Source organism: Argiope bruennichi, chromosome 3, assembly GCF_947563725.1.
Source record: "Argiope bruennichi chromosome 3, qqArgBrue1.1, whole genome shotgun sequence".
Taxonomy (NCBI): Eukaryota; Metazoa; Arthropoda; class Arachnida; order Araneae; family Araneidae; genus Argiope; species Argiope bruennichi.
The window spans coordinates 136,430,739-136,455,778 of NC_079153.1; the positions used below are offsets into that span (position 1 = coordinate 136,430,739).

The 25,040-nt window shown below is 30.2% G+C and overlaps 1 protein-coding gene across 1 annotated transcript; it reads right to left on the reverse strand.

The window, feature by feature from the left end:
• Nucleotides 1-1,683: 1,683 nt before the first annotated feature.
• On the reverse strand, nucleotides 1,684-24,982 carry LOC129963448 (adenosine 5'-monophosphoramidase HINT3-like). The gene is made up of 6 exons (XM_056077822.1): nucleotides 24,804-24,982; nucleotides 13,676-13,793; nucleotides 8,332-8,398; nucleotides 4,279-4,405; nucleotides 2,885-2,965; nucleotides 1,684-1,786 (listed from the first exon to the last, which is right to left on the reverse strand). Exons 1-5 carry the CDS (start codon nucleotides 24,966-24,968, stop codon nucleotides 2,912-2,914), a joined length of 531 nt encoding a protein of 176 aa, XP_055933797.1. The 5' UTR covers nucleotides 24,969-24,982; the 3' UTR covers nucleotides 1,684-1,786; nucleotides 2,885-2,911.
• Between the last annotated feature and the right edge of the window lie 58 nt (nucleotides 24,983-25,040).

Here is a 25,040-nt window from a genome sequence, read left to right on the forward strand (position 1 = left end):
AATATATTGATAAAATATCCATATCTACTAAACTGAAAAAAGTTTTTTAAACTGAGCAAAAATATTATTTTTGAGAACATTCGAGCTTGCAATAGTTCTGGGGAAAAAAGTTTTTAAAAATAATCCCAAACATTTAAAAGATATAAAGAGGCGAGTTCAAATTTAAGAAGATTTCTTGTTCTTGAATAATTCTTTCCAGAATAATGATTCCATAATTTCACATTTTCCAAGTAAAAATTTTTATTTAAAAATTCTTTTGACTGAATTTTATATAAAAGGCCAATACCTAGGGTGCATAGGAAATCTAACCTGAAAATACTTGCGAAAGGAGAGAGCTATAACTGGGCAAGTGTGGTAATTGTTATAGTAAAGCGACTACGCCCGACCAAATGAGAACAACAGCACCGACCCTAGTGGTGAAATCTGGAAGATAGCCATTGCAAATCGAAAACGAAAAGAGATAGGGCAAAATTTCCAGTTAGAAAGTTTTAGAACATTAATTAATTAGTACGAAACGACATTTGGTTCACAAAGATAAAATAAATTGTCGTCTGTGTACCCAAAAATGTCCGAAATCGATGTATGACGATTTTAGTCTGCATATTCACATTTCGGAGATGCGCAATTACGGACTGTGACGTTGTACTGTATTATAATGTCTGTACAACTTTCATTTCCAATGCATTTAAAATTTTTAGCTTAAAAGGTGTTGGCGCTTGCTTGCTACAAACAGCATAATCTTATAGCGTAAAGTTATTAGTTAATATTTTTCCAAAATTACTTTTCAATTAAAAAATTTGGTATTAATACTTTAAGTTTTGCCAAAATAGCAACAATAACTATGATCGATACGTAGTGAACAATCCAAATTTAAATCTGAAATGTTTGACAACTTTTCAAAATTTTATTTGATTGACTTCATGTAGCGTCCAATAATATAAATTTAATTTCAATCTTAATTTAAGTTTAATTCTTAATGTGCATATCGATCATTAGTCAAATTTAATGATAAGTTAACAATTATCTTCATCTGCTTCCGCTAATATCTTATTTTATTATAACATTTAGATGATGTGAAAATGTGTTTCCTGCGACACATTTGATATAATATTATATTATTGATTCTTCATTGCCTATTATTTCTCGTCGTTCGTTGTCTTTTTTCCCGACACCATACAAATAGTTAATTATTGCTTATAATTACTTATTAGCAATTAAATTAGATATTAAAGGCATAATTACCTTGATATAAATATTAAATTAATTGCTAGGTATTATTTTAAAGTAAAATCAGAGAAATTTTGTTTGCGTTCCTCCTCGTTGGTGATGTCTTGCCCCTGATAGAAAATTTCCACCGCTGCGTCTGGCATATCTTCGCCAAAATACTAAAAACTATAACAAGTAGCATATAAAATTTCATAATCAGAAGTATTGGAGGAATAGAATATTAATTATTTTTAAGAAAATTGTTATTTAATATTATTTTCATTAATCTTAATGAAACATTAGCAATTAAACTTAATTAATATAATGAATTTTCTAAAAATTATATTATTATTATTAATAATTTATTATATTTTTCATTTAATAGTTGTCAAAATTTCTTTAATATAAAACATTATTATTATTATTGAGGAATAATTCCATTTGAGTTTCAGATGCTGTTCTGAAACCACAAAGCATCCCTAATCGGTGCAGTGATGCAGTGCAGGTGGCCTGTTCCTTTCCATTCATCTCTGTTGGCCGGTGATCATTGCGCCACGAGTCCGAAGATGGGACCGGAACACTGCAGCAAGAAATACATTTGTAATTGTTAGCAAAACTATTTTTTATCAGTATTATTAATTGTGAGTGGTAGGATGAGCAAATATTCAGAAACAACCCAGTGATTAATTTTGCTTGAAAATTCTTCTAGAAACTTATCTTATGTTATTGCTAATTCAGTTTAAAATTTTCGCATTCTGTGCCAGTTGTTTAATAATTTTAGAATGCATAATAATTTATCTTTGATTAAATTACTCATAATAAAATGAACCAAGACTAACTTAAATAAAAAGTTTCAAGCCAAATGCATTTCATTTTATTATCTGTCCATTTATTATAAAAATAAAATAAACAGCAAAGTTTTAGAGAAGCGTTCGTTTTAATTATAAGTCATTAAACTAAACGGTTTTCAAGATTCTTCGCTTATTTGTATTATAAATAGTGCTAAAGAAATAATAAATTGTGGGCTGTAATGTATATTTCATAAATTCGGATGTGTTTTTATATAAAAGAAAAAAAGGTTTTGTTTAATTTTCAGTAAAATATTTCTTTTCCAATATTCAGTGATTTCGTTAAATTTATATTGCACATTTGCATATTAATTCCCCACATAATATGTTTTTAAAGTTTAAAGAGATCGGTTCTTTTATGTCGTAGAATTTGAGCTTATTGATTGAAGGATCGCAAGTTTGAAATTTAATCCATCCTATTTGTGATTATGGTACATCCCCACATTGACGTGGTACAGGAATTTGGACAGTGCAACATCGTTCTGATTTCGAGATTAGGCTGTTTAGACTAAGAAAGTCAGTCTTAATGTAATTCTCATATAGCTTGAAAACAGATATAAAAATAAATATATAGTAAAAACACCATTTTGATTATTAGAAAGAGGTGAAATCACATTTTAAAAAATTCTCTGATAGCATAAATGAAAATCATTTCAATTATTAAAAAGAAAAATTCGCAATAAGCTACGCCACATTGTTAAGCTCAAACTGTAATTATTTATTTTCCCAAATCTTGCTGTTGCAAAGATTTAACTTTATGGGTGATTAAAAAATTAACAGAACAAAAAACATTAAAAAAATTATATAACACAAGATAAGTGCATACGTACAATAGAGTTTTGTAAACATTAACTGAATCATAAGGAAGATATCATCCGCTTGTTTCTGATCTTCGCAATCACTTCTTTTGTCTGAAAATGGGGAAACAGGGCCATTAATATGTGGTAGAGTTCGTTGGTAAAAGAATAATAAAACGAATTTTTAAACAGGCTGCCGCACTATAAAAAGGATTGACGAATTTTTTTTAAAAAGAAAAGGCTTGTTTCATTCACTTTTAGAAAAGAATGTTGGATTTATCTTAATTCAAAATTTGAATTTTTACAGAACTTAAAGTATTTATTGAAAAAATAGTATGACAAAATTCCAGATATAAACTATCTAACTTCTTGTGTACTTAGCTATTTAATTGCATGATTCATAAGGCATTTCTATAAAATAAAAGGGGCAAGACTAAACATTTATTAGGCATAAAAAAGTCGTAGCATAACATATACATCGTAATTTTCGTTCTGCATTATTATTATTATTTTTTTAATTTTAAACATCTGGCTGTTGCCATTCTTCTGAAGACATTCTCTCTCCAATAGTATTTTTTTCTGCAATAATTTCCAAAAATATTATGCACAAAATATCTTTTTAATGATATTAATTTAATAATCAGTCGAGTTTTCCTTGATCTTTGGAAATGATTTAAAAATACTTGTTGCCTACTTTCCGAAAATACATTATTGACCTGAAATTCAAATCGTCTTCATTGTTTCATCAAATATTTAATTGCATGATTTTCTTCCATTATCGAAAGTCAAGGAAGAAGGATTCTGTTTAATATCGATGTTGTGTACATGTAATTTTGAGAAAATTAAAAAAAGAAATGAACAATACAATTGCGTTTTTAATAGTGTTTTAATATAGTCGGACTAGTCTGTGGGAAAACATATGAGCACAATGAGCAGAAAATATGTAAAATAAAATGTTTCTAATATCTAAGAATTTGACGGAACGTAAGTTATGCTTAATTTTTATATATTTTAAGTTATATATAAAGGATTTAACTGATATTAACCAGCTGGTCGCCAGGGGTAGCTAGTAATAAATAAAATTATTAAAAATGTTTGGATGCAGCATTAATATTCTGCAAGTCGACACATTCGCTACCAAGACTCTCGCCTGATATTCTGATCATCTATCTGGTCAGATGACCCCTTCTTTGTTCTTCATTAACTGCAGTAGAGAAGGGCTCGTCTAATAGTAATATAGATGGTTTGGTACAATTACATATTATCTGTAGCGAACAGATAATATGTACTGTATGTACAGCAATCAATGTGTTGAACCGGTTATAGAAAAACTGCGTGCATTTGCGCCACTCATTTTATCGCATGCAGAACTTCTTAAAATTTTTTTTAAAAATCATTTCGCGAGGAAAAAAAGGATCAGAACTAACCGTCAGAAACCACCTGGTTCCCGGCTGGAAAAGTATCCTTGGCCTAATAGAGAGCTCTTTCTCGGGTGCGATGGCGTGCAGGTGCAGGTGGGCGACGGAAATGAAAGGTGGCCAGTGGTATCCTACCCTACAAAATTCATTTCAAATTAAAATAGCACGAAAACAGAGTTTCTCTTGCATCCGTGTGAGTTAGTCATATATCTTTTATTTGATTTCTATGTATACAGGAGTCAAGCAGCCACTAAAGTCCTTCTCCACCACATTACTTGAAAACTATGACCACAAACTTGGCGCCTGGTCATAGTAAAGTGACTGTTACAGATTCATTTGGAGGCAAGTGCAGCCACTTTCCGACGATCTATGCCCGTTTTGAATCTGGCATATTTCCCCCTCTTTTGTGGTTTTCTGGGGTTCTTTGATGTCTCTGCCAATCTGGTGGCTTAAAATTCTCAAAATTATTAGGCCTTAGATAGCTACGATGCTGGAATTTTTTTTTTAAAAACAGCCGAATTAAATCCAGCCCCCATAGAAAAGGCACATGCAACGTAAATACATTAAAGTTCTTTTTACCTTATAAATAATCTTTATATTATTTTTAATAAATTAATTATATCATAAATAATAATAATAATAATTAAATTCCAAATCTCATGACATTAGAGCTTTATTGCGCTCGTCTAGTTTCAATTAATTTTAACTTTTCCCTAAATTAACAAATGAAAGTATTTATTTCAAATTATGATGTGGAGGTACTCGTGACCACTTTGTCACATCGCGGAACTCCGAAACAGCACGACGTTGCCGTTTGATATCTGTTCATTTTACCGACAGTTTGCGAGAAGAAGGAAAGACGTCTACAGATGGGGGAAAACAGACCAACAATTGGTCTGTTTTCAGATTTATGACCAAATCCGTAAGGCCACTGGTCGTAGGAACGCAGCTTAACGGAGTTAGCGCCCCTATTTCAAAAATGTTATAAGATATGGGGGGGAGGGATTGTTAATAATAATTAAAAAGTTATTAAAATAAATTTACAAAAGTTTCTCCTATTTAGAATGAAAAGAGACCTTGAGCACAACAATACTAAGAGCAAAACGCGTTGAACGCGCATTTATTTGGATGCGATTTTCAGATCCCATGTGATCTAACAACATGTGACGACGGGAGGAAAGACAATTTTTTGAACAATAAACATCGATTCGATGGCGGAGCTGAAAAAGAGCATCTTGAATACCGAAAATAGCTGACACTTATGATACCTAATTACTCTGTTTTAATTTTAACACTTTTCTGGTATATTAGTGTGGAAATGGCGACCTAACAAATGCGCGATTTGTGTTTAACCTTAATGGTTTCAAGATATCTTTTCGCACAAATCGAAAATGTTCCACAATTTTGCAATTCACTTTTCCCCTATATCTTGCATTATTTTCGAGATAGGAACAGTAACTAGCATGTGTGATGCCAGATGGCGCTGTGCGATTTTCACCGTGTAGCATACCCCGAGGAGCACCTCGAAATGAGCATGACAAGCCTCCGGCATGGTGATTGGTTCTGCCCACCCTGGAGGTTACACGAAAAGATGGAAATTCGTGACGGGACGTACTTCTTTAGGGAAGGGTTGTACCGTGGCCGGCGAGTCCCTTAGGACTCAACCACAGTTCCCGCCAGTGTTGCTATAGTGGCGGTCCGGTCATTTAGTATTTTATCCGTGTGCCTTCGGGCGGGTCGGAGAGTCAGTGATATGACTTCACCGCGTAGCGCATGGTCACTTTACTATCATTAGAAAAAAAGTTTGTGTCAATACTTGTCGCCGTTCTCAAGTTAATGTGAAGTGGAAAAATTTTAGTGGAAACCCTATTAAGGCCGATTTTCGAATCGTCGAGAGAAAAAAAAATTTCGATATCAGGTTTTGAAAAATACTATGAATCATAGCTCACAATGAATCGCGATGCAGTAAATCGATAGTCAAAATTTAATTTTCTCTTTCGTTAGTGTTTATTTTTGTTGCTATTCATTGTTTCTCCTTTTTGTACGTAATTTTTGTTAATATTTCTATAAACATTAACAAAAAAAAAGTGCAAAATTAAGATATAAAAGTACTTGCTTCAACCATGTCATTTTGGAATAAATTGTTTTTTTGTTCCCTAAATTGGAAGATACCAGCAATGGATTTCTATTTAAATATATTAAAGGAATTATGTATCTTTTATTTTCATTTCTATTTACAATTCAAGTTAATTTTTTTTACCCTTTATTCATTGTAAACATGTGAAATACCTTCTACAAATAATGGCAATGCAGTTTTGTAGTAATTTTCAAAATTTTTATGAATTAAATTTAAAAATCATACAAATAACTGAACTCCAAAAGTATATGTTCAGTAACAGATGTTAAACATTATTTAATTTTAAATAAGCTTTACAGCCTTTATCCAATTAATTAAATAAGATATTACTGTCTAATTAAGACACTAAGATATTAATTATTATTGTCATTAGAAAATACATTTAACGAAGAATTTGAACGTTATGATAATTTTCCAAGCAGTAATTTTTTTTTTATTAATTCTTTCTATACACGTCTAAATTTCGCTATGTATTTAAAAAATTAACTCACGCATTTACATTGCAAAGCACAAAACTAAATTTGTTATAAAATTCGATTCAAACGAAAGTCATAGTTTTTTTTTTTTTTTTTTTTTTTTTTTTTTTTTGTTAAAATTTTGATTTAATTTTTTTTTTTTGTCCAATGAATAATTTTTTTACATAAATTAATTGATGATTGCTTAAAAGAATCATATGGTTAAACATATTTTGATTACTGTTGTGTCGAAAATGTGAATCAAATTCAATATTTATTGCTATAAAACTGCAGTCATAAAATTTTGTATGTTACCTTTCATATGTTTCTGTCTCTCAATGTTATATTGTCTTTTCAGCCTGAAATCGATAAATGAAAAAAAATATATATATAAGTAATAAAGTATTTTGATCAGCTGTGTTTTGAAATCTCCACCATTAGTATCTAGAATTTATGATTGTTTCTTTCTCTGCTTAGATTCATCAATGTACTTTGTTTTTAATACAGCAGATGACAAATATGGACAAAATCCTCTAAGAGCACAAGCTATTTAGTTTAGCAAACCAAAGTATTGCAAAACGTAACAGATGTCAAATCGCAAAGAAACATATGAATGATCTAGGATTCAAACAACAAAAAAATAACCAGATCAGGCGAAATAGTTAGTAATTTTTACTGTATCCTTGCAGAATGGACTAACGAAGATACCAATGGTATTTGGGAGAGTAGCAATTGAAAACCAGCAACAACCTTCTCTTTTGGATTAAATTCGGCAAATTAATGGATCTGGCGTCCGTAATTTGCTGATTGTATGTTGATTAAACAAATTTAGTGATTAGACAAGACAACTAAGGAAAAACGTAACTTTTTGTGCGTTCCCCTTGAGCTGTCTCAATAGCCTTGGCTCATCTTGAGAGCTTCTTTAAGATCAGACAGAAGCATGTAAGCTTGCCTCTCCACTCCCGAGAACAGATCGGTATAGAAAAAAGAAATGTCTTTTCCGAACCGAGGAGATCGCACTGTGATGAAAGATCGATCCTAGAATGTGGGGACGTTTACGATAGAAACGATCTGCGGAACACTGGAAGATGACCTGATGTAAAATTTGGTTTAATGTATTAGTGCAAATATTACACCTAAAGCAACCTACTTAGGATATAATAATTAAAAGAATGACTTAAGGAGCTTTGACTTCCTTGAAGAAAATTTGAAAGATGACACTACCGAAAATCCACCATGCTTCTTTTTTTGTAAGTACTTCACTTATTTACTGATTACACAATAAGTAGAAATTCGCTCTATAAGAGCATGCTTATGTCAAATTGATAAAGCAATAATTTACATTCGATTAATTTTTCTCTTTAGTGGCTCTACAAATAACAATATCTTAAATTAAAAAAATAACAATATAAAGTCAATTTAAGTATAGTTGTTTTCTTAACATTTGAATTTCATCAAGTGTGTCCTTACCTGGAAGGCATACATCCGGCCCCTTGCTGCTTTAGAATTTCATAGGCAATAGTTTCCATTTGTTGAACTGCCAGACAAAAAATATATTACATGAATAGTAGGCAAAAAGAAAATCTACACATGCTATAAAACATCACAGAAAATATATTTCACAGACAAAATATGATTCACAAACAATTCTTCAAACAATATGAACTTCGCTAAAAATAATATTATGTACCGGGTGCCACTTTTTGCTGCAAGGTGGGCACATTGAAAACCATCTGTGAAACTTTTGTTTTTTCTGTCTTCGTTTGTTACTATCATTGAAATTTATGTAGTAACGAAAGTTTGTGTAGGATAATAAAGTTTATTACATTTTTACCTCGTATTCTGTCCTTCATTGTTGGTATCATGTTTCATATTCATTACCTTAAACAGATCGCAGCGTCACATTTCACCTAGCTGTCTTTATTTTTGAATACATTTTTTTATAGCACCAATCAATTTCTCATTGCCTGAAATCTATATTCTCCAAATATGAAGGCGTTACGTCCACTGATTCTCTCGCCAGGATGTCCCAAACAGGGATACTTTAATTCGAATCACCCTGTATATAGTATATATACAAAGCTGAACATTATTAAGATCAGGATTATTGTAGAGATAATATGGATAACCGTCTCAATATTTTTTCACTTCCTCATATAAGAAACATACAAAGAGGAAGTATTTCAAATGTCAAGATTTTCATGAAGCAGACACTCCTGAGTAAGGTTGTGCCGATTTTCGATATATCGAAAAAAAAAAATTGATATTTCAGAAACATCGATTTTTTTAATATTAATTTTTGAAAAAAAAAATCGATTTGTCTATATCATGATCCACGATGATTTGTGATTCAATGAGTTTATCCACACAATTAATTTTCGTTGTTGCTGTTTCCACCTCCATGAAACAAAGATCTCTAAAAAATCCTATTATTAATTTTTGTTTTCGATACTTAACAAACAATTTCTCCAATTTTTATCATTGCTACATCTGCAGAGTTTTAATAATTGTATGTTTGACTTAACATTTTCCTTCTAAAACCTATTTTAATTTAATTATCCTATAAGGAACCAACTCGAAATTATATGTTTTGAAAGGAAAAAACATGAAATAAAATGATTAAATATGATGAAAAATTACATTTTTTTTTCAAATATTGCATTTTTTGGAAAATTTGTTGTGCACCGAAATAGTTTGTACGGCAAACTGCATCGACGCTCATTTCACGGATGAATTGAAAATTCAATAAATTGGTAGTCCGTTATTGTAAAATTTCCTCCAATTTCATCAAGCATTTAAATAGAAATTAATAAAGATTTCGTGTTTAATTTTAAATATGTAAAATTATTTAAGGCAATAATTTTTTTCTAGCTATAGTATAGTTCACTGAGATATTTAAAATTTTATGCATATAATAATATTTGTTATAGAATAAACTAAAACATGTCAATAAATTTCATCATTCTTTTTTATGCCTATTTATTAAGATGAGCTCATTTTTTAAAACTATTTATTATATCACTCAAATGCAATGCTCATGAGTTAAAATTTCAAGATCTGTATTGTTTTTATTGTTTGAGATAATTTACAAAACTTTTGGGCAAATAATTTGATGACTTATTTGCAATGCAAAAGCACGATGGCAACAAAAAATAGGAAAATAGCATCAAGGAATAAAAATCTGAAAGTAAAAAATAAAAGTTACAAATTTACTCGCCAGTTGATGAATAAATTTTATGTTTCTGGAGATCAGACTTCAATACAGATCAAATATCACAAATTTCTTCTTCGAAATCAGCTCTGAATCATACCTAAAGAATGTTTCTCTTTTTGATTTATTTTCTTTGCTACAGTATGTGTTTCTTAATTTTCTGAAATATATAATTCTTCGAACTTAATACCTCTATAAATATTGCTTCATCTCTATTTCATAACACATTTCTCGTTAAATTATGTTGTTTTCTTATATTTCTGACTAGTCGCCTTTGGCGACTAGCTAGTTCTTGAGACAAATGGTACTAAAAATCTTCAAATACACATTTTATATGACTTGGTCTTAATGGCGTATTCAGTAAAATATTTTTAAATATCAAATTTTAATAATCATATAATTCATACAATTTTAGGAATCTTACACTGCTTTGCCCATTGTACTATGCATTTCCCTAATTTTGTTATCTCCTCAGAAATCTGAACTTTAATTTGAAAAAAATTCTTTCATATACTTACAGAATGTTCCTTCAATGAATTATTGAAAGACATTTCTATCTGCGCACAATCAAAAGTTTATTAATCAGATTATTTTTCCTTTGCACAAAATGTGAACGCAGTGTGATAACAGGCGATTTCATAATGTATTATACAATTCGATACATTATTCATATTTGACGACATGCGAATTTACATCTGTCACATGATTTAAATGAATTGATTTTCAACAAAACAATGAAAATCTGTCCGATCCTTTCCAGTTGTAGCTATCGCCATTCAAAGAGTTAATTATTTCATTATCAGCATTAACTATTGAAGAAAAAGTTAAAATTATTTTAAACTAGCCGCCTTTGGCGACCAGCCGGTTCGCCAATCTTAATGTTCGTTAAAATTTTAATAATTAAATATTTTATGCAATTTCTACTTTAATAGCTTCTTCATCAAAATATTTTAAAACTTCAAATTTTGATTGTCATATAATTCATTCATAATATTATAAAGGCCTTCAGTCATAACGTAATATGTATCTCTCTCATTTTCTGTTAGCACCCGTAGAATTTATGCTTTAAATTAAAGTGGAAAGAATTTATCTTCAATTAATATAATAATATTTTTTACTGAAACAAAGCATTTTTTTATAATCTGATTACTGAAAATAGAGTCACTCAGCGTTTAAACTTTATGTGCACTAAAGAATATCTTTTTAAATTTATGTAATATCTCAAGAGTTGGTCAACAAAATTTTCTTAGATTCATTATGAGCAGATCGATTAATTAACAATGTTTAAATTTAAATGCATCAAACACTAAGAAAATAAAACGAATAGTTTAAAATAAACGGTTGAAAACAGGTTTTAAAAAACTACTTAAAAAACGATGTACTTAAAACTATAAGCATATACAAAAAATATATAACTAACATAAATACCATTTACTTACAAAAGCATGCAACTAACCCAAAAATAATTTAAATCATCCATTGATAACGTTGTCATGGCAACAATCAGAACAGAATGCGCATGCGTGAATTTTCTTCGCCGGTTACGTAACGCAAATACGTGATTTTTTCTACGCCAGTTGGGGTTACGCTATGCGGATTAGAAATTTTTAATTTCCTTTATTCTGTTTTATTTTAATTCAAAAGTACTTCAGAATGAATCTGAAAGATCGATTCATTAACAATGTTTAATTTTAAATGCATCAAACATTAAGAAAATAAACAGAACCGATTGAAATAATCCGCCGAAAAATTTTAACCCTAGCCTCATTACTGTTGGGAGAAAAAAAAATTGAAGCCTTTCTCGTTTGGCGCTGGGGATAATGGAAGATTTTTTTGGCGGAAAAGTTGGCGGTGGGGAAAATGGAAGATTTTTTGGCGGGAAAGTTAGTTTTTAATTAATAATTAAAATTCTAATTAAAAATTCGAAAAAAGAAACCCCAGGTGCACATTCCCAACCTCCAAGGTATACATGTACCAAATTTGGTAGCTGTATGTCAAACGGTCTGGCCTGTAGAGCGCCAACACACACACACACACACACATTGAGCTTTATTATAAGTATAGATAAAAACAGTCATTTTATTTGGAGAATTATTTTAATTATCAACGATAAATTACTTTTAATAAATATCCAGTATTCTGGAAAGAAACAAAAACAAATTAGAAAATTCCGATAACATTTATTCTTTATAGCGGCTGAATTCTCAAATTCTAATCAGCTGCATGACTTGCAGTTCAGAAGATTCATTAATGGCAGAAAAATTGCGTTTTTAGAATTTTTTTATTTTTTTATTATTGGGATTTCTGAATTGTAAACAGCTACTCTAGCAAATTTTGCTTTTAGAATGTATTAAAATAAATTTTTTGTGCCATTTTGTTTAAAAAATATTAAACAAATTTTTTTGTGTTTTTTGTTATTTTTAAATAATATTGTATTTTTTATGCCTAAGATTCTGGAACAACTTTCTCGAAGCTGACTTGTAATTAAATTTTGTTGGTACAGTTTACCCTAATAACACCTACATAAAAATTTGCTAGCAGGGAATAGTAAGTTAAAATTTATAAAAGAATAGCTAGTTTCAAGCAGTGAAGGGAATCCCTGCACATACTTTGCTTAAGCCTTCAAAAGGGCATATTTCAGTCTTGTGAGCTATTAATCGAAAATTTATTGCAATTCGTTTAGAATCATTGTCATATTCAACGTTCTTAAAGTTTTTTTTTTTTTTTTGTTGTTGTTAAAGTTGTTTCTACTTTCTCTTATATAAAGTACACTAAGAGAATAGTGAAATCATCAAAAAATTTTCGATCAAGATTTTTGACAAATCTTCTCATTTTCAGAACTCCCGATTCACAAAAACACATTTTTGAAATTATGTTTGTTTATGAACATGATAAAGAAAATCTCTTTGACTGAAGGAGGACATTTTGTATGAGGAGGACAAGCATGTAAACTCAATAATTCAAAAACGTAACAACTTAGGTAAATGATGAATGGTTCGCAATTTAGCATCACATTTTGAATCGCATCAGGCAACTAATATTTCCACATGTATATAAAAACGATAACTGAAAAAAGAAATGATTTATATAAATGAAATTTGGTAAGTGATCTTGTTGCAGTTCTGTGTCAAATTTTGATTTCAATCGATAGATAAAAGGTCTCCAAAATATATATTCAGTTTCTTGGCGTCTCATTATTAACAGAATCCTGGCGATTAACAGCAAAAAAAAAAAAAAAAAAAACCGCCAAAGGTCGCTAATAGTTTTTTTTGTAACTATTGTTCGCCAAATGGATCAATAATACACCAATACCAGTTTTCTTTATTAAATTGTGAAACACAATTCTCATGTGAGGAATTCACATAATAAAAATCAGGGCATTCACGAACTTGCCCAAGGTCCACAGTACGGGGGTGAGGAGGGATATAACGCCTTTGTCGGAGGGTAGGCTCGAAAGTTCTGGGGAGACCACCTTTCATAAATTTTAATGAACATTTTACTTCTCTATATTGCATGATTATTTAAAGAATCTGATTCAAAGCCATTTTTTTACTGCAGTTTTTAAGTAAACCTTCCAGAAGTGTAGAGAGAAGGAACACTCACGCATGGGGATGTGATGAGGACGGAGATTGACGGCGTCTTTGATGTGATCCTTCGGTATGATGAGGTAATGGTGGGTGGCGGCAGGAGTGATGTTACGAAAGGCGACGAAGTTGTCATCCTGATAAAATAAAAATCAAAGTTTATTGCATTTTTACCAAAAAGGTTCAGTCCGAAGCACCATAGCTTCACCCACTATGGAAAGATAGCATACACTTTACAGTAAAATATTATCAATATTATATCTTTCTGTCAATTTTTCTACACATAAGCACTCTTTTTTTCCTAAACAGTTTACACAATCAAGAAATTGTATGACAAATCCGCAGATTTCAACTTAGAAACACAGCATAATTCACTGTTAATTAATAACAGAACGATGATACTTACAAAAAGGAGACGACAGATAATATTTTTCATTCGAACGAAGCTTCACTTTCCGGAAAAAGGTGTTTTTAGTGCTGAACAAAAATCTGACAAAAATATTTGATATGTTTCTGGCGATTATGCATGTTCCATATTTCAATAGACAAGAAAACACGTGATGCAAAACATCTCTTTTTGTACAGATTAACTTAATTAAAGCTCTTAGGATGACTTCCCATTGATGGCAGTAAGAACTATACATGTTGTCAACGCATTCTTTTTCTATCACTGTACAAAATGCAAGCCGCACTCAGAGGTGGAATAAAATGTGAATTAAAAAAGACCTAAATAGAAATGAAATGCAAGGTGATATATTGATATTTACTTGAAAATCTCTCTTAACCCTGCATTCTGCTTGTAGCCTCAGGAGTTTCATATCGCTGCATTCCTTTCTTACTCAGAAAAGAGAGTAAGTTCATTCTCAAAAATAAGTGAGCATATAAAAGTGAATGAATAAAAATTTTTATACTTGACAGTATTACGAGCTTACACTCGCAATTTTTAGAAATTCTGTCATTTATTTGACTATCTCTAAGAGAGAGAAAATCAACACCGATCTTTTTCGTTCGTTTTTTAAGAGAATTTTTCGCTTTTAATTGTACTTTTTCAATATAGAAAAAAATGTGCTTTTTCAATTGCTCTCCAAAATAGAGAGTAGTAGAGGATGTGTAACTATTGATGACATATCTTGGGGGTCAAGATCTTCTTTATAAAACAAAAAATATTAAAATCGGACTAGTGATTGGTGCTGGGCAATAGGTCCATTGGTTTTCCTTATTATTTTAAACGAACCGCCTTTGGCGACTAGTTGGTTCGCTGAGATGAATGGATGCTAAAATTTTTAAATATGACATATATTAATATACATAGAATATATACACATAGAATATATATACTAATATTACATAAAATATATATATTCTATGTAACTTGATCTTAATTGCTTCTTCAGCTAGATATTTTTAGGTTTCAAATTTTGATAGATATATAATTTATACACAGAAGTCGTTCTGTTCATCCATATTTCCCTTTTGTGGATTCCCCTCACAAAAGTGAAAGATGGATATATTTTAACAATGTAATCTAATTTTTAACCTAAAGCAACGTGAAAAAAATTTGGCATTTTTCTTCTTCATGTTAATAATATTTTAAATGTAAATTTAAATCTTTTACATATTGGAAACAGCTGGAAAGCAAAGATAGATTCCTTTTCATCTAAGTTACTTAATTGAAATTGCTTTCAAACTTTAGGTTTAAAAAAAAAATGGGAATGGTCTTTCGAAACGCAAACCTCCAGTTATTTTTCCCCCCTTCTTCTAAAATTGTGGACTTATGACAAAGTTGTGAATATCTTGCATGGGCATGATGAACTACAGTAATGAAATTTAGATCTTGGCATGAATCCAGTATTTTTACTCCATCTGTTTTGAGAATACGTGTTTTGGAAGCCTTTTGGCCAACCGACTGACACCAACATTTGACAAGGAACTGCAACTGTAGCCCTGTGACAATATACCAAATTTCGTTGATTTAAGTCATTGAGTTTATGAATTGTCGCGTTTGCATGTATGAGAAAGTAGGGTTGGTAGATAATCAACTGCTTGACAGATTTGGTTCAGGAATTCGGTAATCCATATTCTAGATGCTAAACCTGTGTCCGAAATTTCGTTTACATAATTCTTTGAATTTAGTAATTATTCATTTGTACTCAAACAGCTGAACAACAGCAGACTTTTTCTAAGCGGATTTTACTCAAAATTTCATTGAAATCTACAAATTTGATGTAAAAACTCTATATGAAATTTCATTTGCCTACCTCGAAGCGTTTTTGACGATTATAATACCTGCTCCGCATTTCATATTTGATAAATGAACCATTGACAGGGGTCTCCTCAAAACATTCTCGCATACTATCTCATAAAAGTATTATCCCAGAGATTGCCTTAAATGCACTGGCTTTCAAGTTACGAAATATTAACCTTTGTCGTGAATTTAACATTTTTACTGAATCTATCATGTCATCTTTGGCGAATTTTTGGCTATTAATCTCTGACAGGCGGTAAAGAGTATCCGCCTGTCAGAGAACGAATTTGTGCTTTAGACCACCCACTTTTTCCCAATCCGATTGATGCCAAAATTTGACACAGAACTACGCTTTCCATCTCGGAATCCCTTACCAGATTTGATATATTTAAGTCATGGAGTTATCGCATTTACATGCCTCTGAAAGCACAAGCGTATGAGACCATTAGTGAAAAGATAAGGATTTTGATAATAACAAGATTCCTTTTCCTTAGGCACAGTGGAATATAATTATAATATGCCCTTAGGTGCTTGCTCTGAGCCTACAGCTAGTTGGTCTTTTAAATAGAATGACCGAAAATAAACATTTCAGTGAGAACTCGCGAGACTGGAATTTTTAAAATTGGAATTTCAATCGCTACAAATTATTATTGCTTAGTTGCCTTTTTTTAAATTTCGTATGGAGGGTATTTGTAACTTAGTTACCGTGTGCATAGCATTTGTTTCCCTGGATACAGATAAAATTTGAATATTATGTTTATTTCATTCATCTCTATAAATATTACACTTTTTAAATTAATACTTATTAAGTAGTAGTATATGATATATATTAATTGTAAAATTGAAATCATTATATTATAATGCTGATTTTATACGAATTCTTTTGTAAAATTAGGTTCAACTGCGAAAATGCTTGGGCTCGTAGCCGACGCTCCATTTCTGAACCCTCGATCCTTCGTTCTTCGCGCGCTGGCCCTGAAGGGGTTAAAGTGGGATGGGAGTCCCATTCACCAAAGTGACATCAACATAAAGCTTTCGTTATTATATTGTTAATATATATGTTATTACCACACGAACCACTTTCTAGAACAAGTGTAGAACATATATTGTTACTTTCATCGTAGAAAAAATCGTTTGGATGACGATGAATTGTCGCATTGTAATGCCATCTTAGCATTACAAGCAGGACCAATGTTTTCTGTCTTTTTCAATAAAATTTAAGCATTACTTCCTTTTTTCACAGTATTCATTTACAGAATAGAATTCTCACGAACGTCTTCAAAAAATAGCGCTATGAGTTATTGTCAGGAGATCTGAAAGACTTTGAAGCTGTTGCATTTTCTTTTCCAGATAGAATGAGAACACATTCAGCTTCAAATAAATATCAAAATTTAATTCCAAAGGGCTACAGAACATTTTAATTTTATTTTGCAGCTTTTATATTGGTTTATATCTTGAATATAGAATATGATAGACATCATTCAGTTTCAAAGAGAAATCCCTCTTTAAATTTCAGTTATATTCAGCTTAATCTATGATCTTCCAGTGAAATATAATATTTGTATTCCTTATGAAAGGAAGTTTCATTTTAATTTGAAGTTTCTTTAACCAAATTATTTACAGTGGCTCCCAAAAGTGTTCGTACACTAAAGAAATTTGCAGAAATTGTGTTCTATACTTCTTAATAAAGCATTTTATAAGTTGGGGTTTTTTTAATTAGCATCTTTAAATAGTTCTTAATAAAACTGAACAAATATTTTTATAAGAAATCAAGTAGTATTGTTCTAAAAAAATAAATAAATAAAAAATGTGACAAAATTAGAACACAAAAGTCTTCGTACATCCAAACATTATTTATTTAAATTCATCATAAAAATATCTTTTGCGGCTTATTTTTCTTCTAATTGAAAAATACACTAAAATCGTTTGATTTCAGTATTTAATATCACAATTATTTATTCTATTTACTTTATTCTTAGATATGACGCGCATTCGTAAAGAAACGAGTTTAGACGTTCGAAAATTAATTATATTTCATTTTAAAGTTGGAAAATCAATTAGAGGCATTGAAACTATAACTAATCTACCTCATTCAACGGTGCAGAGCATAATAAAACGTTACAGAGAGGGAAAAAGAATTGCAAACAAGCCTCGTAATGGTCGCCCTCAAATTCTGTCAGCTAGAAGTCAAAGAAATATTGTGAGTAAATTTCTAAAAAATCCACGTCTGAGTGCAATCAAGTTTACTTCACAATATAATGAATCAAATGGAACTTCTATTTCCTGTGAAACTATTCGTAGAATTCTTCGGAATGCTAGTATACATGGCCGCTCTGCAAGAAGAAAATTCTTTGTAAGTCAGAAGAACAGAATTGCTAGGCTTAAATTTGCCAAATCTATGATAAACCAGCCAGAGAGCTATTGAAATCGTGTCTTATTTGCAGATGAAAGTAAGTTTAACATCTTTGGGTCGGATGGGAAAATCATTGTATGAAGAGAAAAAAAAAAAAAAAAAAAAAAAAAAAAAACGGAGAACTTAATCCCAAGAATTTAGTTGGAACAGTAAAACATGGCGGTGGAGGTGTCATGGTTTGGGGGTGTATGTCAGCGGCTGCAGTAGGCAATTTATTATTCATTGATGGTATAATGGATCATAGAGTTTATATAAATATTCTCAATAATAATTTAAAAGTATCAGCACAAAAATTGGGCATTTTAAACAAGTTTGTGCATTACCAAGACAACGATCCTAAGCACACGGCCATGAATGTTCGTCTTTTATACCTCTATCATTGCCCTCAAACCCTTAAAACACCAGCTCAATCACCGGATTTAAACCCTATAGAACATATTTGGAAAGAATTAGAGGTGCGAATAAGAAGTCACGACATTAAATCGAAAATTCAACTGAAAGCAGTAATGATCGAAGAATGGAACAAGATCGGTGCAGAAGTAACCGACCGTTTAGTTAAATCTATGCCCAAACGTTTAAAAGCTGTTATAAAGAATAAAGGATATCCTACTAAATACTAAACATTTATAAAAATTTAGAAAATTTCATATTTAGTGATGTTTTTTTAAAGTGTATGATCACTTTTGTGTCCTATTTTTGTGCAATTTATTTATTGTCATTTTTAAAAAAATAATTTGCATCGTAATTGAAATTTATTCTTCACTGCTTTATTAAGAACTGTAAAAATATGCTATGAAAAAATTTTCATGTAAAAATAAGAATCTATAATGGTAAATAACGAGGTTTTTAATTGATTCTTGTTGGTGTACGAACACTTTTTGGAGCCACTGTATATACTGAGCGAGGCCACTATCCCCTTGGCAGCCTACAGTATCTATACAATGTTTATAAATTCCTTATGTGATTATAAAGATATTTAAAAAATAATTTATACTGTTAACTAGAATTTTCCCGAAACTTTTAAAAACAATACAAAAGCAAACAAATATAAACAAAAAAAGAGAAAAGATCAGGGTTATCTTTTAAACCAGTTTTTTCCGGAATTTAATTTTAGGGCTTTGCAACAAATATATCTGAGTAAATATTTAAAACGCATTTCGAAATTTAGATTTATGCCAACTCGTTTAGAAATAGTTAAACATAAACGTACTTTTTTGCTAAAAAATAATAAAAAATAAAGCAATTTTCGAATATTTACGGGAGGATGTCTGCTTTGAATCTTATATTTAAGTAAGTGAATATTTTGGTAATATTAATATCTTCCTTTAATTATGCAAATGCTATAATAGGTGTTGAATATCAGATGTCACCGAAGATGCATTTTCAGTTCAGTTATTTGTGTGACATTTAAGTTTAAATTATAAAAAAGATTAATTAACCTTACTGTTACAGTTATCTTAGGAATCTTTGCCTTATCTTTATATATAGGAAGATACTTCATTCGATAAAAATCAATAAAATTAGGAAATTTGCTTGAATTTTAAATATATTTGATAATAAAAATATATTATTTTTCATCATAATTAAATAACAATCAATTACTTGACTTTCAGAACTAGAAAAAATTGATATCAAAATGTTATGCTGTAAAAATAAATACTTCAACATACTAAAATATAACAGGGTTTTTAAGGAAATCAAAGCAAAAATTGTGTAGAAAAGAGAAAAGCTACAAAAACAAGAAAAATTAAGTTCTTCACATGTGGATATTCGATTCCTTTGTTTTACCTTTTCCAAGCCGTTATGTTAATCCCAAGGAAAAGAAGGAAAACAAAAATAAACTGAAATTTGCATCAAATTCCATCCTTTTATAATCCAATTTCCTTTTTCGGAACATGGGATTAACACATAAAAGTTTAAGTAAAAAAATACATTTTAAGTATTGAAAAGAAAAATTAAGTCTGATCATCGACTTATTGGATCGCGATTCTTCGTCATGATATCGATAAATCGATTTTTTTTCAAGCTAATATTGAAAATCCATATTTTCGAAATATCGATTTTTCTCGATATATCGAAAATCGGCTTATTTCCTTTCAGTACATTCAATAAAAAAAAGGCAAAAATTTAATTAATTCTAATTTTTTAAAGAATTTTAATAAATTTATTGCAATTTTTAAAATTATTAAAGTTTTTATCATTAAATATTATTTTACTGTTTTTCAAAACTTCATAGTTTATTTATTCATTATATACAATTTATAATTTTTTTTTAATATAATGAATGAATCAATCATTCTTTGTCAACTTTACTTTAAAATTCATCATTTTCTCTAACTACATTTCTTAGTAGATTTTTTTAATTCAAATTTTTTTATATAGAGATTTTTTATTTCTGCTTCGAATTAATCCAATTCTGCGCTTTTCCTTAATTTGCATTGCTTTTTTTTAGGATTATTTGCTAAAAAAAGTATTATTTGTTTTATTTAATTTGAAAATGTATGAAGATATAAACTACCACTGGATATTCATGATAAAATAAAAAAAGAAAGAAAGAAGGGAATATTCTTCAGATATTGAGATGAGAAAGAAGAGCGCTTTTTCTTTTCTTTCTTTTTTTCGAATACCACATAGACCAATACCTCCAAAAGTACATTTGAGTTTCTCTTCTTGTGAGAGCTTACACAACTCATGCAAAAATGTTTTTAAATAAATTGTTAAATTATCTTATTCGTGCTCATTTTTTAAAGGGAGAAATAATATATATTAATTCTCCAGAATATTCTTAGAGTCTTATAGCTACTTTCAAAACATGCATTTTATAGATATTTCGTAATATAATTCTAGAATAAAATTTTAAAAATTTTATTTGAATTTTAAGAATAACGATAAAGATAAAAATTGCTTTATATTTAATTGAACCAGTATTTTATAACAACCAAACAATGTGTTTATTTTAGAGAAAGCTTGAAACTACATGGCTTTCCCAGTTGGGCTGTTGAGATCGGCAGGTTTCTTTGGATGACTCATTTCAGCTGTCTGGAGGCTTTGTACTTCAGGAGGTGTTGCATAGACTCGATAATGTTGAAGGAAAATGCAATTTGAATTGAATTTCGAAAGAGTGTCTTTTAAACAACAAGATCATGTTTTTTAAATCCTTAATAGCAATTTTAATGGTCTAAAATTTTATGATTTAACTCTTTTCTACAGAGTCATTTAAAGAAAAAGAAAATTTTTCATTTAAATCTGGAAAATATTTATTTTTATAAATCATACGTTTGATATTCATTACCTTATGTGTCTTTCTAGAGCATTTGTGACGGAATTTCCAATGGGAGTAATTAATGGAATTTCTTTGTATTATAATGGAATTTTCACCCACTTCTTAAAGTGATAGAGGTTTGAAAGTAAAATACATTTGTAATTTCTTTGATTATACATAATTTAAGCTTTTCCGGAATTTACTTAGTAATTAAATTATAAATTTACTTTGATTTAAATTCGATGTTAATTGTACCACTTGACAGCGATTATGAGAAAAAATTTCCTTTTAATATTCCATTACGTGTATAATAATAATTAACGATTAAAATAAATGCGTTTATTTTAAATTATATAAATTTGTTTTACATGACGGGTGGAAGTCGCTAGGAACAAAATTATAATCGAAAATTGGACCCCGTATCTTTTAAGGTGATGATGATATCGTGTCCACGTTACCATGTAAAGGGGGGGGATGCAGTAGCTTCTGAGGGTAAAGATGTCTGAACTCTGAGAGCAGAAACCTAATTCCAAGCTCATAAGGAGATGAAACTCACACACTCGCTTGCACAACCCCATTTTACGGGGAGGGGGGCTCATTCACAGACAGAGCACAGTGGAAGAACAAACATGCCCGAACCAGGATTCGAGCCCTGGATGCTTAGATCACGGGGAAGACGCACTACCCCTAGGTCAGGACGTCGGCGGCTTTTAAAATCCACCCTGGTTATAAGAATGTAAGTTACATTTAATTCACGCTGTAGAACTATCATTAGTATAGAATTCAATGTTCTGAAGATCAAACTTTTTTTCTTTAAAATTTTGCTATATTGTTTAAATTATATTTGTCAACTTTCCAGCACAAGGTTTTTAGCATAGTTTAAATGCAATAATGACGAATGTAAACGATAAATAAAGCAAGTTCCATGACTAAAACAAAAAATAAAATTATTGCTCATAGTACCTAGAAAACTCGAAATTTAAATTTTGCTGTATTATAATTTGATACAAAATTGAAGGAGAAACGTCGCTATTATTATGAGTTTCTTGAATATTGGACTGAATATTTGCTTTATCACATGTTTGGTGCAGCCTGGCCAAATCTGGATCTAACTCCACTAACCCAAAACGATCAACCTAAACATTTACTATCGAAAATGGCAAAATATTTATATTTAAATTGGGAAAGCTCTGGACTCCCTGAAAACTACGAATTTGTCTTTACATCAGATAACTGATAATTTTAAAAAGCAGAATAATATTGGAATAAATATCATACAACTAATAATTTGGTCCCAGTTGTATTTTTCGCTTAGAATACTAAAATTCTGACAGATTGTATTAAAGTTGGATTGATTTTGGAAACAAAAAATTGCATAGGATTGCATACAGAATCTATGTTTTGCTGAAAATGTTCATATCGGATGTCCTGGGTCCGCAAAACAAAATTTTGGCATTATTGCTGTCTGTCTGTCTGTGCCAAAGTTAACTCAAAAATTTGAGGTAGGTAGAAAAACGAAATTTTATATACTGTCTTTTCACGAAATTTATAGATTTCTGCCAAATGTTGAAAAAAATATGCTGAGATGAAGTCTACACGGTTGTTTGGCTACAAATGTGTTCAGCTGAAGTCTGTTTGTACGGTTGTTTGACTACAAATGGATGCAATAATTACAAATGCAAATAGCTATGTAAATAAAATTTGGTACACAAGTTTAACATCTGAAATAGCGATTCTGAACTTTGAACCAAATCTGTCAAGTAGGTGTCAATATGTTGGTTCGCACTTTCTCATACAATACTCTCTCTGTAAATGTGATAATTCACGAAAGCATAGTAAGGTATAAAAAACTAACGACGTCATAAACATAAATTGCGATAATTGATAAACTTAAATCACTGAAATTCGTTTATTGTCTTGCAATTATAATTGTAGTTCTATGTTAAATTTTGGTGTGAATCTGTCTGCGAAAAAAAAAAAAAAAATACCCGTTTACAACATGTATTCTCAAAACAGAGTCTGTAAAAATGCTAGATTCCTGCCAAAGATCTGTTTTTTGGTATCATCAACAGTTCTGTAATTTGTAACTACTTTGCATGGCCTTGGTGAAAGCCATGCAAGGTGTTCGCAGCCTTATCCAAAATTTATAATTTTATGGTGGAAGGGGGGGGGGGAGGATTAATTGGAGGATATGCAAGAATGTTTCGGGAACACCATTCCAGTTGGTTTTCGCCTAAAAATTGAAAGGAATTTAAAAATAGTAATTTAGATGAAAAGGTATCTACCCTTGCCTTCCAAATTATCGAGAATTTTTTTTCATGTCTTGTCACTTAGTACCTGCCCTCTTTGTGTGAATATATACGATAAATTTAAGAAGACATAATCTTTTGCAATAAATTTTAATGCTAAATAAAGGATTTATGATCAATTCTGCAATATATCCCGTGTATAGATATTAACATAGTATTATATATGTGATATTATTGATATATATTATATGATATTAACTTTTTGAATCATACACTCTTCTGCATCCACATCAGATTAACAATGAAAAAGCATTAAGCTATTAATAAAATTATGCATGTGTGTATAAAATATGTAAGGTCTGTTAAGTCATCTTTTCGAATCTTTAGATGGATTGTTGAAAAAAAAAAAAATTTTCTTTTGCATCGCAGACACAAACTCTAGTATGTCTTGAATTCAGTACCTTAAATACGATAAAATAAAGAAATACATTAATCAAATAAAAATATTAATCAAATAAATGTTAAAATCAGCTCACCGTAAAAATGATATTCCTGATCATTCTTTTGTTTTTAATCATCTTTATGAACAAAATACACATTTTTTATTTGTTTATTTCAGAAAATACTCCATAATAATACTAAATACTTCGCTTACGTTCCCTTCAATAAATTCATTGAGTCCTAAAACTATGCTTGTTTCAAAAGAATATAAACAGAAAGTGCTATATTGTGCTTACGCTAAAAAAAGACAGTTGACTTTTTATGAATAAATTAAATCATTCTCTGAAAACCTGATGGAGAATATTTTTATTTCTTAGAGCAGGAAATTATTTTGCTAAATTGAATTTACAATTTATATGTTTGTTATTACGTAATTGTGAGTTGATTTTATTCAGATAAACTATTTATTACTTTCTTATTCTAAGTTTTAGCACTCGAAGTACACCTCAGAATATGGGGAAGAAAATACATACATACCTTGTATAAAAGATCTGTGTTCAGATCATCTCCATGAGCAATATCACAGAAAACACAACTTTTTTGACGATTAAATTCCGGAAGAATATCTGGAATAATATCAGATTCTACGTATTCTCTTACGATGGGTACAGAATGGTTAGATAGAGCCGCTAGTTTCTTCATCTTTCACTACTGCAAAAATGAATGCGAATTTGCACCATAACTTGAGTTGATTTTCTCGAAAGTAGGCAACGA

What these genes read in the sequence shown, in the direction of transcription:
- LOC129963448 (XM_056077822.1), bottom strand. Translation starts at nt 24,968, where the DNA reads ATGAAGAAACTAGCGGCTCTATCTAACCATTCTGTACCCATCGTAAGA. An exon ending in TCCTCATCACATCCCCATGC is followed by an intron (nt 8,399 to 13,675) that starts GTGAGTGTTCCT and finishes TTTGTCTGGCAG; the next exon opens with TTCAACAAATGGAAACTATT. An exon ending in GAACCAGGTGGTTTCTGACG is followed by an intron (nt 2,966 to 4,278) that starts GTTAGTTCTGAT and finishes CCCCATTTTCAG; the next exon opens with ACAAAAGAAGTGATTGCGAA.